This window comes from Takifugu rubripes, chromosome 10 (genome assembly GCF_901000725.2).
Source record: "Takifugu rubripes chromosome 10, fTakRub1.2, whole genome shotgun sequence".
Taxonomy (NCBI): Eukaryota; Metazoa; Chordata; class Actinopteri; order Tetraodontiformes; family Tetraodontidae; genus Takifugu; species Takifugu rubripes.
In genome coordinates, this window is record NC_042294.1 from 3,699,312 (window position 1) to 3,714,387 (window position 15,076).

Below are 15,076 nucleotides of genomic sequence, written 5' to 3' on the forward strand. Positions count from 1 at the left end.
AGCTAGTGACACCTTACCAGCCCAATAGACCGCTCCACTCTCAGAATGCTGGTCTACTTGTGGTTCCCAGAGTCTCTAGGAGTAGAATGGGGGGCCGAGCATTTAGCTACCAGGTCCCCCTGCTATGGAACCAGCTCCCTGTCCAGGTACGGGAGGCTGACTCCATCGCTACTTTTAAGATCAGACTTAAAAACCTACCTCTTTGAAAAAGCTTATTGTTACTAATTCTGTAGTTCCAGTTACTATCATAAATAGACAAATTATCATACTTAGGGGGTCGTCTAATCATTAGGTCACATCTTAGCTATGCTGTTATAGGCCAAGGCTGCCGGGCTCCTCTCCTCTCTTCCTCCTCCTCCTCCTCCTCCTCCTCCTCCTCCTCCTCCTCCTCCTCCTCCTCATCATCATCATCAAGTAGACTAGTTATGCTGATTCTTGTGTAGTTTTTCTGCCCCCCCCCCTTCTGTATTCATTTACAGGTATCGCTGCCTTCTGAGCTGTGTGATGACCTCCGGCCCCGCTGACCCACTTGGCCGGCGGCTTGCATAAATAGTGTATTTTTGTATGTGTTTCTGTGCTCTGTGCCCATCCTCTCCTCTCCTCTCCTCTCCTCTCCTCTCCTCTCCCCTCCATTCTATCCTCTACCTTTCCTCCCCCCTCTCCTCTCTCTCTACCCAGCCAGCCATCAGCAGGAGGGTCCCCCTACATGAGCCTGGTCCTGCTCAAGGTTTCTTCCTGTTAAAGGGGAGTTTTTACTTACCACTGTTGCTTGTTGGGGGTTAGGCCCTGGGATTCTGGAAAGGGCCTTGAAACAATTTTGATTGTATAAGACGCTATATAAATAAAGATTGATTTGATTTGAATGTAGATTTTTGTTCCAGGTAAGTTGCATTCGTGTGTGTGAGATGGCACAAATACTTCTCATCTCAGTCTCTGTAAGATGAGCATAAAGTTGATCTTCAGCTGTCTGTGAGCCTTATCTCAACTTGTGTTAATGACGGCAGCCTGACGGTCTGATTTCATTAGCGAACTGCTACATTGGGTAGTGGTGGGGTCATCAGCGAGACACGCGGGTCATAATATCGGCTGTCACATGTCGCTGTTCACCTCTGCTCTGTGCCGTATTTCTCTACCTCCTCAGTCCATCTCTACCTCTGCCACAGATCTACCTGCGTTTCCTGGACTACGAGATGGCTAATTCCAACGAATGCAAGCGCAACTTTGTGGCGGTGTACGACGGTGGCAGGTGGGGCTCTGGCAATTTTACAGGGGGGACTGCTATCATTTGTTCATATTTTATCTTGCAGATATGAGAGCGGGCATTGGCTGAGGACGGCTGATGGCTGATCACTACAATAGCATGTAGTGTAGAAACTACAGGATTAACAGCCCTGTGATGTCTGACAAACTATAACACATTATAAGTTGAAAAAGAATGTTGAAAAAAGTAGTGACATCCTAGAAAAAACTGTGTATTGGTGTATTTTTTCTGCAGGATTTGCAGCAGTGTCACTCTTTCATGCATGTAAAACTGTCACTCTGCCTCCGCTGTTGATGCTCAGATAAAGTTTCTTTCACTTTGCAAAAACTGATATGAGAAAACAGTTAATCCAGGAAAAGTGTTCTTATCTCTGTATTGCAAAACAATATTTGATATTGTTTAAAATAAGCCTGATAAAATCACTTACTAAGTGAGGCTTTGGGAGGAACACGAGCTCCTGGGCGGCCTAATTGATTACATCCTTATATCCAGAGAATAACAATGTGATAAATAATAATAACCGCACAGCTTCATACCTGGCCATTTTATGTTTTAAATCTCGTCTTTTTGCAGCTCAGTGGAGGACTTAAAGAGCAAGTTTTGCTCCACGGTGGCCAACGACATCATGCTGGTCTCCACGTTGGGCGTCATCCGCATGTGGGCAGACGAGGCCAGCCGGAGGAGCCGCTTCCGCATCCTTTTCACCACCTACCAAGAGCGTAAGAGTCGATGTCCACACCCAGACACCCAGAGAGGTGCTGTATGGGGGAGTGATGGCTCCCACGTGCTGAGATGAACCGATCGGCTTTAGTAATCACAACAGTAGGGAGATAGGAGTGCTCTTTAGCTGCTGCTGTTAAAGGAAGATGGAAGCACGTGACTGCGTTCATGACTGGGCCCTATTTGGTTTAACGACCATTTAAGCAGCAGGAAGCATGAGATGACAATGACTTCCATTACAGGTGATATTGCCTGTGGCTGAACGTGCATGAAGCCATTTTGGTGGATATTGGCTCATCGCGCTCTGCTGATGGTGTCCTTCTTTCTAATAGATACTATAGGCGGACGGAGGAGTGAGGGCGAGCTGTGGTACAAGTACTGACATCCTGCCCTCCCTTTTCTCACTCCCCAGTGTCTCACTGATTGTATTATTTGTGCTTTATTGTTATGACAAAAATCTTCTGCAGAAGGGTCTAATAATCCCACAGGGCCATGGTTCGAAACAAGATCTTCTGAGGTAAAGTGGTGTCAAATAAAACCGAGCTGCATGTCTGATTGACCTGCAATGCTCCTGTGAGGGGTCCTCAAACCCTGGGGGACGATCAGTCCTCCCCTCTCACAGAGCGGTTCTGTATTCTGAAATCGGTGCCCCTTTTGTGACCCATTTTCACCACCAGAGCCGAGACCGGCTGTTGCCGGGGCAACGCCTCTGCCTATAAGTCACAGTGGCGATCCCAGAGCCAGACCTCATCCTTTGGAGTTCAGCAGCACTGTGAAGGGAAATAGAGTCAGCGGCTGTGTATGGTTTCATGGTCATATGGTAGATATTTTTCATTTAAATAGAAGAACAGCAGCAATACCAAGAGTAGTGATGATGTGATTATTTTAAAAATGATTTTTCTAAATAAATAAAAGCTTTACAAGCACTTGACTCAATTCTGAGCCCAGATCAGCCTCAAAACTTCAATAGTCAGTCTGAGTAAAGTTATTATTACCTGAGTGCAAGTCCGTGTCATAAATCAATGAAAGCTGAGTCCGAGTTGTCTTGAACTTCATGTTTCTGCACTTTCAGTCCCAAATCCAACATTCTGCTGCTCCTTGTGGATTTTAGGTCAAATCTGTCATTTAAACTGCACAATGTGGCGACATCCAGGCAGTACCTGCTTATTAGAATCATGGTGGCCATGACTTGCACACGACTCCCCATCAGTAAAAATAGAAAGCATCTCTGCTGCGACAGAACAACGGTCGCTGAGTCCTGAGATTCTGAACAGCAATTAAGACCAAAAGAAATGAGGTAATTAACACAGATCTGATTTTGTTGACTGAGATTGACATCAAATGTCCGCTCGGATGTACTGGCCGGCAGCTGAGCAAACAGGTTATATTTGAATATTAGCCTGTGTGTTAACCCAACGGCGTAGTTTATTGGCTGACATGTTTAATTTGTATCTGATGAGACAAAAAAAATGAACATAACACAGAAATAGAAACTACAAACCATCAACCCATATTGTGACCACTGTATCACAAGCAGGGGTACGTGCACTACAGGGATTGTTCACAGTAAGTGCTCTGTTGCTACGGCACACTCTATCACTATATGTTTACTTGCAGCTGCTGTTTGCTGCAGAGCGCCGTTAACAGATGGCATCTCCCGGTGAGATGCTTCAAGACTGAAAACAGCGCTCCCAAATGTGAACATTAACCTTTATCTTTCTTAGCACCGCACACACACACACATACACACACACACACACACACACACAGACATTTAAGAAATTTGTTGAGTATTGGGCGAAGGGTCTAATGTGATAAATTTGCTTGTGTAGTGTCTCAGCTGTCATCAGTGTTACGCATCATCAACATATCCTCCTCTCTGGGGTTGCAGATGGAAATCTGCACACCACACAAACACATACAGCCAAACACGCACATTTCTTCCTGTTTCTTCACTATATGCACAAAGACATCTGACAACAACACTGCACGCTAACGTGTGCAAGCCTATAGATAACTGCTGCATCTAAGATCAGATTAAAGTATTTACTAAGACTTTACAAGCATTTGTATAAAGAGTTTCTACTGTTGATGTGAGAAAAAACAGAAAAACTCTGGATACATTGCCATATTCCAGTTACGAAACTACTCCTTTGAAAGTTTAGACATGATCGTTATAACCTACAATGTTTGTAGCCCAAAAACACAGCAGAAGCATAAAACATACACTTCCAAAATGAGCATTTGATTTGAGAATTTCAATTCCAGCCATGTTTCCAAGTCTTGCACATCACTGCAGAGGCCTCGGCCCTTCGCAGAGACTGTTTTCATCAGCCACTCATTTAGGACTTAATTTATGCTTCCAGCGGTGTGTCCGTGTGGGTAAAAGGGCACTTTCATTACGGAAAGTCAAGGAAATTAATTTCAGCAGGGATTAGCGTGCATCTCACCCGTCATAACGTCTAGTTTGGCCCTGTGGCAATAAGAGGTTAGGAGGAGAACTGAAGGGGAATAGAGAGGAGTGAGCACCCTCTGCTGGCGTTCATAGAAGAGTGGTGACAGAATGTAGTCAATTTACTTAAATATCACCTTGGGTATCACAGCTTTCTCAATCATTATTCAAAATAAGATACTTAATGTCCAACAGAATAACCTAAGGAGTTCACGAGTGTGGAAAATTGTCTATAATTCAGGTTGCCCTTGTCTCAGCACCAGCTTCAGTGATTTTTCAGTAGAATCAAATCTGCAATTACTGATAGTCTTTTTCTGTCCATTATAATTTTGCTCCTCTCCATTCCAAAAGTACTTTTTATGGGTGTCCTTAATTGCATGTGTGAATGGAAACCAGAGCCAAAGGAAATTCAAGTCTCCACAACTCTGCATGTGTTTGAAGTTGAGGATGAAAATTCATGTAGAGCAGATGGTTTTGGGAGCATCATGTCTGACGAGTCCAAAATGTGTTTCCTCACAGTCTGTCACGTTCTTGTGACATTTTAAATCATTATTATTTTATCAATGTGATAGTCATGGAAAGCATTGAAGAAATTTTAATTTGCTGTGTGCATTCCCAGCTCCGTGTGACGCAGACGCGTTCTTCTGTCACAGCAACATGTGCATCAACAACACTCTGGTGTGTAACGGTGTGCAGAACTGTGTATACCCCTGGGACGAGAACCAATGCAAAGGTGAGATGTCCTGCAGCCAAATAACTGATTTGAATGCATAGTTGTGGTTGTATTATAGTTATCTCCTCTCCATGAGGCATATGTGATGAGAAAAGAATGTTTCCCTCTGTGTACACTGGCCAAAATCAGGTTATTGACATGGTGACAGGCCTCTCGAAGGGGCTGTCTGAAACTCTCCACTGGGGGGGGCTACAATAGAGACTTTTTTTCTATATTACTACATAACTGTGCGCAGGTCTGGATTATTCAGATTTGTGTGCACAAGGGTTTTTAAAAATGTATAATCTAAAGAAAATCTGATTTTTGTTCCATACGCACCTGGTCCCAATGCCCGTCTGTCTCAGAGCTAAATGCCAACTGGATTAGCATCATTAACTTCTGTAGCACGCTTCCAAGGAATCACAATTTTAGAGACAGAAAAAACTAGCAATCTCAATCAGGAGTATGTCCACCCTCTGCAGGTATTCTGAACAATAGTGGATGTGAAGCTTTGGTCCATGACAGTGACAAATTGAATCAATTAAGTCAAATCAATCTTTATTTATATAGTGTCTTTTACAATCAAAATTGTTTCAAGGCGCTTTCCAGAATCCCAGGGCCGAACCCCCAACAAGCAACAGTGGCAAGGAAAAACTCCCCTTTAACAGGAAGAAACCTTGAGCAGGACCAGGCTCATGTGGGGGGATCCTCCTGCTGATGGCCGGCTGGGTAGAGAGAGAGGAGAGGGGGGAGGACAGGTAGATGATAGAATGGAGAGGAGAGGCACAGAGCACAGAAACACAGACAAAAATACACTATTTATGCAAGCCGCCGGCCGAGTGGGTCAGCGGGGCCGGAGGTCATCACGCAGCTCCGAAGGTGGCGATATCTGTAAATGAATACAGAAGGAAGGGGGGGAGAAGCAGAAAAACTACACAAGAATCAGCATAACTAGTCTACTTGATGATGCGGAGGAGGAGACGAGAGGAGAGGAAACCATGACCCACTGGGGTGACAGGCCTGTCAGGTGATCGTGTTTCTGGACCCCGGCACCCTTGGCCTATAACAGCATAGCTAAGATGTTAACCTAATGATTAGACGACCCCTTAAGTATGATAGTTTGTCTGTCTATGATAGTAACTGGAAGCTTTTTCAAAGAGGTAGGTTTTAAGTCTGATCTTAAAAGTAGAGATGGAGTCAGCCTCCCGTACCTGGACAGGGAGCTGGTTCCATAGCAGGGGGACCTGGTAGCTAAATGCTTGGCCCCCCATTCTACTCCTAGAGACTCTGGGAACCACAAGTAGACCAGCATTCTGAGAGCGGAGCGGTCTACTGGGCTGGTAAGGTGTCACTAGCTCCTCCAGGTAGGATGGAGCTAGGCCTCTGAGGACCTTGTAGGTCAAAAGAAGGGTTTTAAAAATTATTCTAAATTTAACCAATGAAGAGACGCCAGTACAGGAGTTATGTGATCTCTTTTGTCAATACCTGTCAGAACTCCGGCTGCAGCATTTTGGATCAGCTAGAGGCTTCTTAAAGAGTTGTTTGGACACCCTGATAATAAAGAATTACAATAGTCCAGCCTGGAAGTAACAAATGCATGGACTAACTTTTCAGCATCATGCTGCGTCAGTAGTTTCCTGATCTTTGTGATGTTCCTCAAATGAAAAAAGGCACTTCTAGAGACTGTTTTAATGTGTGAGTTGAAGGAGAGAATTTGGTCAAAGGTTACTCCTAGATTCCTCAGAGAGAGACTAGATGTTAATGAGATACCATCTAGAGTGATCATGTGATCTAATCTGTCACTAAGAGGTTCAGGACCAAGCACCATGACCTCAGTTTTTCCTGAGTTAAGGAGGAGGAAATGTGAAGACATCCAGGACTTTATGTCTTTAGAACAGGTCTGAAGCTTCACTAACTTCTCTGTCTCCTCTGGTTTCATGGATAAATAAAGCTTAGTGTCATCAGCATAACAATGAAAATTTATCCTATGCTGCCGAATAATGTTCCCTATGGGAAGCATGTACAAGGTGAAAAGGATTGGTCCAAGTACAGAACCTTGTGGAACTCCATGGCTAACCCTACTGTATGAGGAGGGAACGCCATGGACATGAGCAAACTGGTATCTATCAGATAAATATGATCTAAACCAGTCTAGTGCTGTCCCATTAATCCCAATCACATGTTCCAGTCTCTGTAACAGGATGCTGTGATCAACTGTATAAGCTGCACTTTGTCCAGCAAAACCAGCATAGAAACCAGTCCATGATCTGAAGCTATGAGAAGATCATTAGTAACTTTAAGAAGTGCTGTTTCTGTGCTGTGGTGAGCTCTAAAGCCTGACTGACACATCTCAAACAGGCTGTTTCTCTGCAGGTGCTCCAGTAACTGAGTCACCACCACCTTCTCAAGAATTTTAGAGATAAAAGGAAAGTTGGTTATCGGCCTGTAATTTGCTAAGACATCAAGATCCAGTGATGGTTTTTTAAGCAACGGCTTAATCACTGCCACCTTGTAGGACCGGGGTACATAACCTGTCACTAAAGAACAATTGATCTGGTCCAGGATAGAGCTGCCTATCGGTGGTAAAACATCCTTCAACAGGTGTGTTGGATGGGATCTAAAAGACACGTGGTGGTCTTGGATTTCTGAATTAGCGATGACGCCTCAGAAAAATATATAGGGCTGAAGGAGTTTAAGGGCTCGTTGGAGAACCTGTATGTTCCCACAGCCAGCACATCTGGTGATGGTCCAGTTGTTGGGATGGCCTGGTTAGCTTTTTCTCTGAACTTTATCAGTGAAGAAGCTCATGAAGTCTTCACCACTGAGGGAAGAAGGGATACATGGACAAGACACGTGGTGGTCTTGGATTCCTGAAGCGAATCAAGCGTGATTCTCAGTGAGGTTGCTGCACCTTCAGCAATGGAGTCAACCTCAGCAGGGCTAAGATTATAATGATTGATTCCTGGGGAAACACACAGTGGTCCTGGGATCAACGCAGGGATTGCTTCCTTAAACCTAGCTACAGCATTATCTGAAAGACATCTGCTATAGTAAGACTATGCTCTGAGGATATAAGAATCCTTAATCATAAATGTAAAAGTGATCAAAGAATGATCTGACAGGAGTGGGTTCTGAGGGAACACTGACACATGTTCTACCTCAACACCATAAGTCAGAACTAGATCTAAGGTGTGGTTGAAGCTATGAGTTGGTTGGTTTATCTGCTGGAGGACACCAACTGACTCTAGTAATGAAATGAAGCCATTTCTAAAGCTGTCATTTACAACGTCTACATGGATATTAAAGTCTCCAATGATAATGACTTTGTCCGTTCTAAGGACCAAGTCAGATAAGAAATTAGAGAACTCAGAAAGGAACTCTGAATGTGGCCCAGCAGGGGGGCAATATACAACTACAAACAAAAGTGGCTTTTCTGTCTTCCAGCTCAGATGGGTGATGCCAAGAGTCAGGCTTTCAAATGAACTGGAGTCATGTTTTGGTCTAGGATTAATTAATAACTTGGAGTGATAGATTGCTGCCACTCCCCCTCCTCGACCAGTAACACGAGGAATGTGATAATTAAGATGGGTAGGAGGAGTAGATTCGTTTAAGATAACATACTCCTCCTGAAGCCAGGTCTCAGTAAGACAAAATAAATCAATGTGATGATCCGCTATCAGGTCGTGCACTAACAGGGATTTACACAAAAGAGATCTAATATTTAAAAGTCCACACTTAATTGTGATATTAGTTTCTCCAACTTGTGCTTTGGTATTAATTTTAATAAGATTATGGTGATTGACCGCTCCCCTGCTCTGTCCTTGGTGAACTTTTAACCGTGGAACAGAGACTTCCTCTATAGTGTTAAATATGTTATTGTTGGTGGATGAGGGTTCTATGGAAGCAGCAGAGAGGTGTGTAAGACTACAACTCTGCATCCTGGTCTGGACCCTGGATTGTCAGGTCACTTTGGGCGTAATAAAATTAGCCAAGTTACTAGAAATGAGAGAGGCATCATCCCGTGTGGGATGGACACCGTCTCTCCTGATCAGACCAGGTTTTCCCCAAAAAGTGCTCCAATTGTCTACAAAGGCCACCTGGTTTTCAGGGCACCACCGTGACAACCAGCGACGAAGCAATGACATACGACTAAACATTAAACTAAACACTGACTAAACAACATTGCTGGCCAGATTGGGGAGGGGACCAGAGAATGCTACGGAGTCCGACATCGTTTTTGCGTAGTTGCACACCAACTGTATGTTAGTAAACTCCACAATGTAGAGTCTACATTATCTATGGCTCTCCCGGACTCAGACACTCCTCCATCATGCAGCCTGAGCACCACAAAGCGTTAATCATCCCTTAACTCTGTCTTCTTCTCCTTGCACTCTGCTTAGGGTCACCTCGGTTGCTCACATTTGTCCTCGTTAGTTCCGAAGTGCATTTTTTATTCCTTTAGCCTCTCCAATCTGATTGTAGCTGTCATGGATGCTAACCCCCACTTCTCTTTGTGGGTTTTCTGTGATGTCATAATAACCCCTAATTTTAGCTGCTGGGAGACAAATCTGGCCAGATTTTTTTCTACAGCAAGAGTTTATAAAAACTGCCACATTTTAATTGTCTGGAGGGTTTCTGACTGAAGAGTCCAATTCTGGGCTGGACTGGGAGCATAAAACGCACACACTCCCTTGCACTCCTACCTTTGTGAGGGCTTAATGCATTCCCCAGTTCCTTATCCGAGCCTCGACCATCCCAACTAACCTCCTGACCCCAACACCAAACCCAATTCTAACCTCAACCTTAAATGTCCGCACATCCAAAAATTGCTAATAGAGTCCCCTTCCCATCACGTAGTGTCTGCAAGTCTTCAGATTACAGTGACTGCAGGCTTTTTCCTTCTATAAAGAGACAGGGCGAGAGCGACTATGGTGCATCCAAACTCATTGTTCCTGATGTGGTAGAGGGAAAACAGCAACTGTAAATTATTTACGGGTGTTGTCAGGGCTTAGTAGAGAGCATCTCTCTTTCTCTGTAGAGGCCTGGAATGTCATCTTCTCTGTTTGTTTCCCCTTCTTCCACTGTGCATTTACTCCTGAACAGAGAACAGGAAAGCCAGCATCCTGGACAACCTGAACAACACCAACGGGACCATCATTGGTGTCACCTGCTGCATCGTCCTCATCCTCCTCATCGTCTCCATCATCGTCCAAATCAAGCAGCCACGTAAAAAGTACATCCTGCGGCATGAGGATTTTGACTCCACCATGTTCCAGGAGGTCTTTGAGCCGCCTCACTATGAGCTCTGCACCTTACGGAGCGCCAGTGCCGCTGCCACGACTTCAGCAGACTTGGTCGACCTGGCGGAAGACTTCGAAAATTACCACGCCCTCCGCCGTGCCTCCTCACGCTGCATTCATGACCACCACTGTGGCTCCTCTCCCAACCCCGGCTCCACTCACTTGTCCCAGCTATCACTGAGTGGGCGAGGTAGCCGCGGCAATTTGAGCTCTCGGGACTCCGGGGCCGCAACTTTACTCACGGACATCCCGCAGCCGCCAATGGCAGTGCGACCTCTGCTGCCCACTAGTGGAAACCGCCGGAGTATCATGGTGATGAAGCACAGCTACTCACAGGAGGCGGCAGACAACGGGGGCTGTGACCTGGATGATGACCTGGAAGAAGTTCCCACCACCAGCCATCGCCTTTCACGCCATGAAAAGGCAGTACAGCGGTCAGTATCCATTGATTTCTGATGAGGAAAGAACAATTTTTCAGTTATGGTGTTGCATGAAATGTCTGTACTTTTATTTTTATTTTCTTTAGGATATTTCTTTCTCTTAGTATTATTTTAAACCTTAATACGCTTCTTTCTGCATTGATTTTTGTTCTTTCTTCCCCTTTTCACCATTAAATCCTCATTCATAATGTCCAAAAATGGCTAAATTAAGGTTTCAACCTGCATGCTCATCTTTAAAAAGTTCCCAAACTGATGATTTATACCATACATCTGTAAACTCTGATGAATCTCAGGCTCTTAAAGCAAACACAGATCTCATTTTAGAAGGTGACCATTCTTTAATCCCCAGAATTATTGCTGTTAACGCAAGGGCTCACATTTGAGCCAGAGAGTTGATTAACTTCATGGGCGTGAATGCTAAATATGAAATATTTGGAGTAAAACACAATCAGCTCCACTGAGAGGAAAAAGCTCTATCACCTGTTCCTGCATGTACTTTCTGCCAATGTTCATGTTTATTTATGTAATTTTATTTTTATGTTTGCATGTGAGGTTCCTGGAGAAAAGGGAAGCACTAATGACGTTTGTTGCTGTGCAGTTGCTCTCGTTTTTGCATATTCTAAATTTTTTATGCAAAAAGAGTGTGATTATTAAACAAAAGAGCCGTGACCTTTCAGGTTCTGCCTCATTGGCTCTTTGAGCAAACATGAATCAGAGTACAACACAACTAGGGTCTAAGAGACAATCTCAAGGTAAGCACCTTTATCCAACATTCAAAATCTTTCTGTGTCATGCCTTCGCCCCAGTCAGTATGGAAGCATTTTTGTCTTTTTTTAAATTCCATTTTCTTCTGTTTGATTTGCCTGGTTTCTTTTCCATATTTTGAATTGTTGCTCGCAGTCATCTTGCTCTCCTGGTGAGTTTATTTGAAGTAGTTGCGAATCGGTCGGTTGCTCACCATTAGCATGTTTGTTTTTCCCAATCATCTTTCAGTTTAACGTGTTGTTAAAGATGTCCTGAGGCTGGACTTACGCCGGATGAGTTTAGGCTTCATTTGTCCAGTCAACTCACCTGAACAAGCCTCAAATGTCAGGATCATTATTTTGTTGTCCCAGTTAAGTCACACCATCAACATAGATGTCAGTCGGAATAGTGTGTAGATGCAGATTGGCAGTACCGTCACCGCGACTCCAACGTGAGTAAAGCCTCATCCAACCTTTGTATATACCCCCATTTGGTTAAAAAGAAGTGAGTTAGACTTTTGTTCTAGATGAAAACTCAAACGTGCAGCCGAGGAATTTTACTAACCTGATTTTAAGACACTCTTCATGATTCCCAAAAGATCGACTGCGCTGACCCAACAAGACCTCAGTTGTTTTGCATGTTTGTTGTGATTTGTAGCCCTTAAATGTTTCTGTTTGAGTGACTGTGAAACACTTAGGCTCCATGACTTCACATATATGAATGGGTAATGTGCAGATGATCTGTCTTTTTTGGGGGTTTGGTTTGGTTTGGTTTTAAATCAATCTTTAGGTGTCACATGATGTGTGTGAACTGTGCCGACATGTGTTTGTATCTGCTCATGCTCTGTGTTGTGTTGTATTGTCTCCATCACGTAGACTTCTTGAGAATAGTGCGATCCTGGATCTGTACAAACGGGCATTGCTGAAATATGACAAAGGGGAGCGAAGATTTACAACAGCATGATGATGCTGCTGCTGCTGCTGCTGCTGCTGCTGCTGCTGCTGATGATGATGATGATGATGATGATGATGATGATGATGATGATGATGATGATGATGATGATGATGATGATGATGATGATGATGATGATGGACACCAGGCTGTTGTTTGGTGTGCTGCATTTGCACACTCTGAAACACACGGGGGACAACAGTCGAGAATACCTGTGCTGCGATGCCTGGAAAGTTTTGAAAACCGGCTTATGCATCAGTCCAGTTCTTTTAATGTGTCTCGCTGAAATGAAATGAATGAACATACTGCTAATTATTCAAATTATTATTATGGCTTTAAATTTGAGATATCAGCTATTGTCATGGTATTCATTGGTAAAATAATGTATCTTCAGTTCCAAGCATGCATTACTTTAACACATACATGATTTTGGAAAACTTGGTCAGTGCTTGCAAGTTCTTTTTCAGTGAAAATTGGAAATAATTATGAATAAAAATTAATCTTGGAATCTCCAGGGACAGTTTGATTTGGAACAGGATTTATTGCTCAATTGTACCATTTTTTGCATGTGTTTAACAACCATTTAAAACTGTTGCAAACTAACATTAAATTTAAAAGGCTCCATTTACTAAGAGGCCGTACCGAGTCGTTAACCTGAAGTAGTTCAAATTAACTGCAATGCATGTTGTTACTTAGCTAAATCAGTTCAATCACGGGGGGAGGAACTCTGCAGACACGTTTCAACTCTTTGAGGAATATTCGAAAGGCAGTTTTTTGTTTCCTTCTGACTTTGACACAAGATTTCTGGCAGGCCTTGGCTGAATCTGTTTGTCTTTTGTCTTCTAGGAGCTGAATCCCTTTGTATTAAAAGGAACTTTTTTAATATAGGGCATAATGAAACTGATTTTTTAGAGTTATTCTGATTATCAGGGCTGATTTTACTAATGCTTTGTGAAAAGAAAAGGTTACATCTTTTCTTTTATTGCCTTTCCTGGTTCCCTTTAAAGTGTTTCATCCAACTGTCCGTGTCTTAGCGTTCAGATGTTCTCTCTGGAGGAATGACAGAAGTGAGCCCAAAAACTTTGTTTTCCACACAGTGGGAAGTGAGTTGCATAACCAGGTGTCTAATTGAGGTATTTAGGTGTGTGTCCAGATAAGTTAACGTGTTGCTCTCTGAAGGGGCATATCCGATGGTGAGCACAATGAAACACTTCACACATTGTTTGTATGAGGCCTCTTAATTGTCTGTGTACATATTTTCTTTAATGGTGCAAGTATTTGATACGTACCATCTGTATTTATTGTCATGTACTGTATGTATCATCTGCATCCATGTCTGTCTCATTTTTCTCCATACATACATGATTGAATATTCTGGCCAGTATTTCTGCAGACGGCAAATAAAATGTCTGTTTTCTATTGAGCTGATGTCTGTCTGCTGTCTTCAAACGTCTCTGTGATGTGTAAAAATGTTCTCCAAACATCTTTGTGTCCTCTTCACCTCCTCTGGTTTGAGGAGACAAACTCTCCTCACCTCACATGGGTCTTTGTGGCAAACTCGGTGTGAACCAGGACGGCAGCCAAGGAGAAGGTGGGGACGGATGTAAAGTAATGGTGTGCTCATGTCTCTGCAGATACATCAAACAGATGCAATATTCTTCTGACAGCATTTGGCACTAAAGCTTCTCTACTTTCATCTTGAATGAACTGTCCCTTGACTCACTGTAGAGAAAAGTAGAGAATAGTATATTAGAAAAGGGGGGTTGTGATGTATGCATCAAAGTGGTTGTCTTTGCTTAGGACCACAGGTGCATTTTCTCTATCTGAGCTCCATAGCTGGCTAGGATTCACGAGCCATGGACTACTGGGAACTTTTGTTTTCCCCCCTCTATGTTTTTTTTTTTAGAGGACCTTTAATGGAAAGTCCTTCATGAAGAAATTAGGACAGGATTCAGGTTACATTTAATCTTTTTCATATAACAAACGTCGTCAGAATTAAATATGTTTTTGGTCTATAGACTATCACATGAGGTTAAAATGTTGCAAACATTTTAATATAATGTGTTGTTGAACACATACCTGGTTTTGTCAACTTACCTTTAATTCTACACCCACTGATGTCCGAAAATGATTATCTTTTTTGAAGTCATACTTTTAAATTATCATCTTATTCATTGAACTTGCATAATTAATAAACACTAAGAAGATCCTGGACAGCTGTTTTCAATAAACTACGGACAGCATTGTTGACTGACAGCATTGTATTGTCTTCGTTTTTTGTTTTTTTTGTTTTTACTTTTTATAAAGTTAATTTCTTGTTTTATTTTAACCTACAGTATGTGTGTCTTCAGATGGAAATTAATGATTTCAGCACAAATAAAATATTACTCCTGGGATCAATTTTGTAGTACATTCTGTATTCACACCACAAACAAACTAATCCAACAGCCAAGCATCTACATACTATATTCCATTTTCGTATTTCAATGAAAACCT

The 15,076-nt window shown here is 42.9% G+C and overlaps 1 protein-coding gene across 5 annotated transcripts in view; it reads left to right on the top strand.

Moving 5' to 3' along the window:
* Window positions 1-14,971, top strand: part of neto1l (neuropilin (NRP) and tolloid (TLL)-like 1, like) — a 63,279-nt gene extending 48,308 nt beyond the window's left edge. Inside the window, exons 7-13 of one of the 5 annotated variants that reach the window (XM_029843033.1) lie at window positions 1,164-1,246; window positions 1,835-1,980; window positions 5,053-5,166; window positions 10,249-10,879; window positions 11,563-11,637; window positions 11,786-11,801; window positions 14,215-14,971. In XM_029843033.1, the coding sequence (XP_029698893.1) occupies window positions 1,164-1,246; window positions 1,835-1,980; window positions 5,053-5,166; window positions 10,249-10,879; window positions 11,563-11,623 (1,035 nt within the window). In that variant the 3' untranslated portion in view covers window positions 11,624-11,637; window positions 11,786-11,801; window positions 14,215-14,971. Of the gene's footprint in view, window positions 1-1,163; window positions 1,247-1,834; window positions 1,981-5,052; window positions 5,167-10,248; window positions 10,880-11,562; window positions 11,638-11,785; window positions 11,802-12,504; window positions 14,112-14,214 lie in introns of those variants that run through there. The other 4 variants (XM_029843031.1, XM_029843029.1, XM_029843032.1 and 1 more) reach the window with 4 other exon arrangements.
* Window positions 14,972-15,076: the final 105 nt, after the last annotated feature.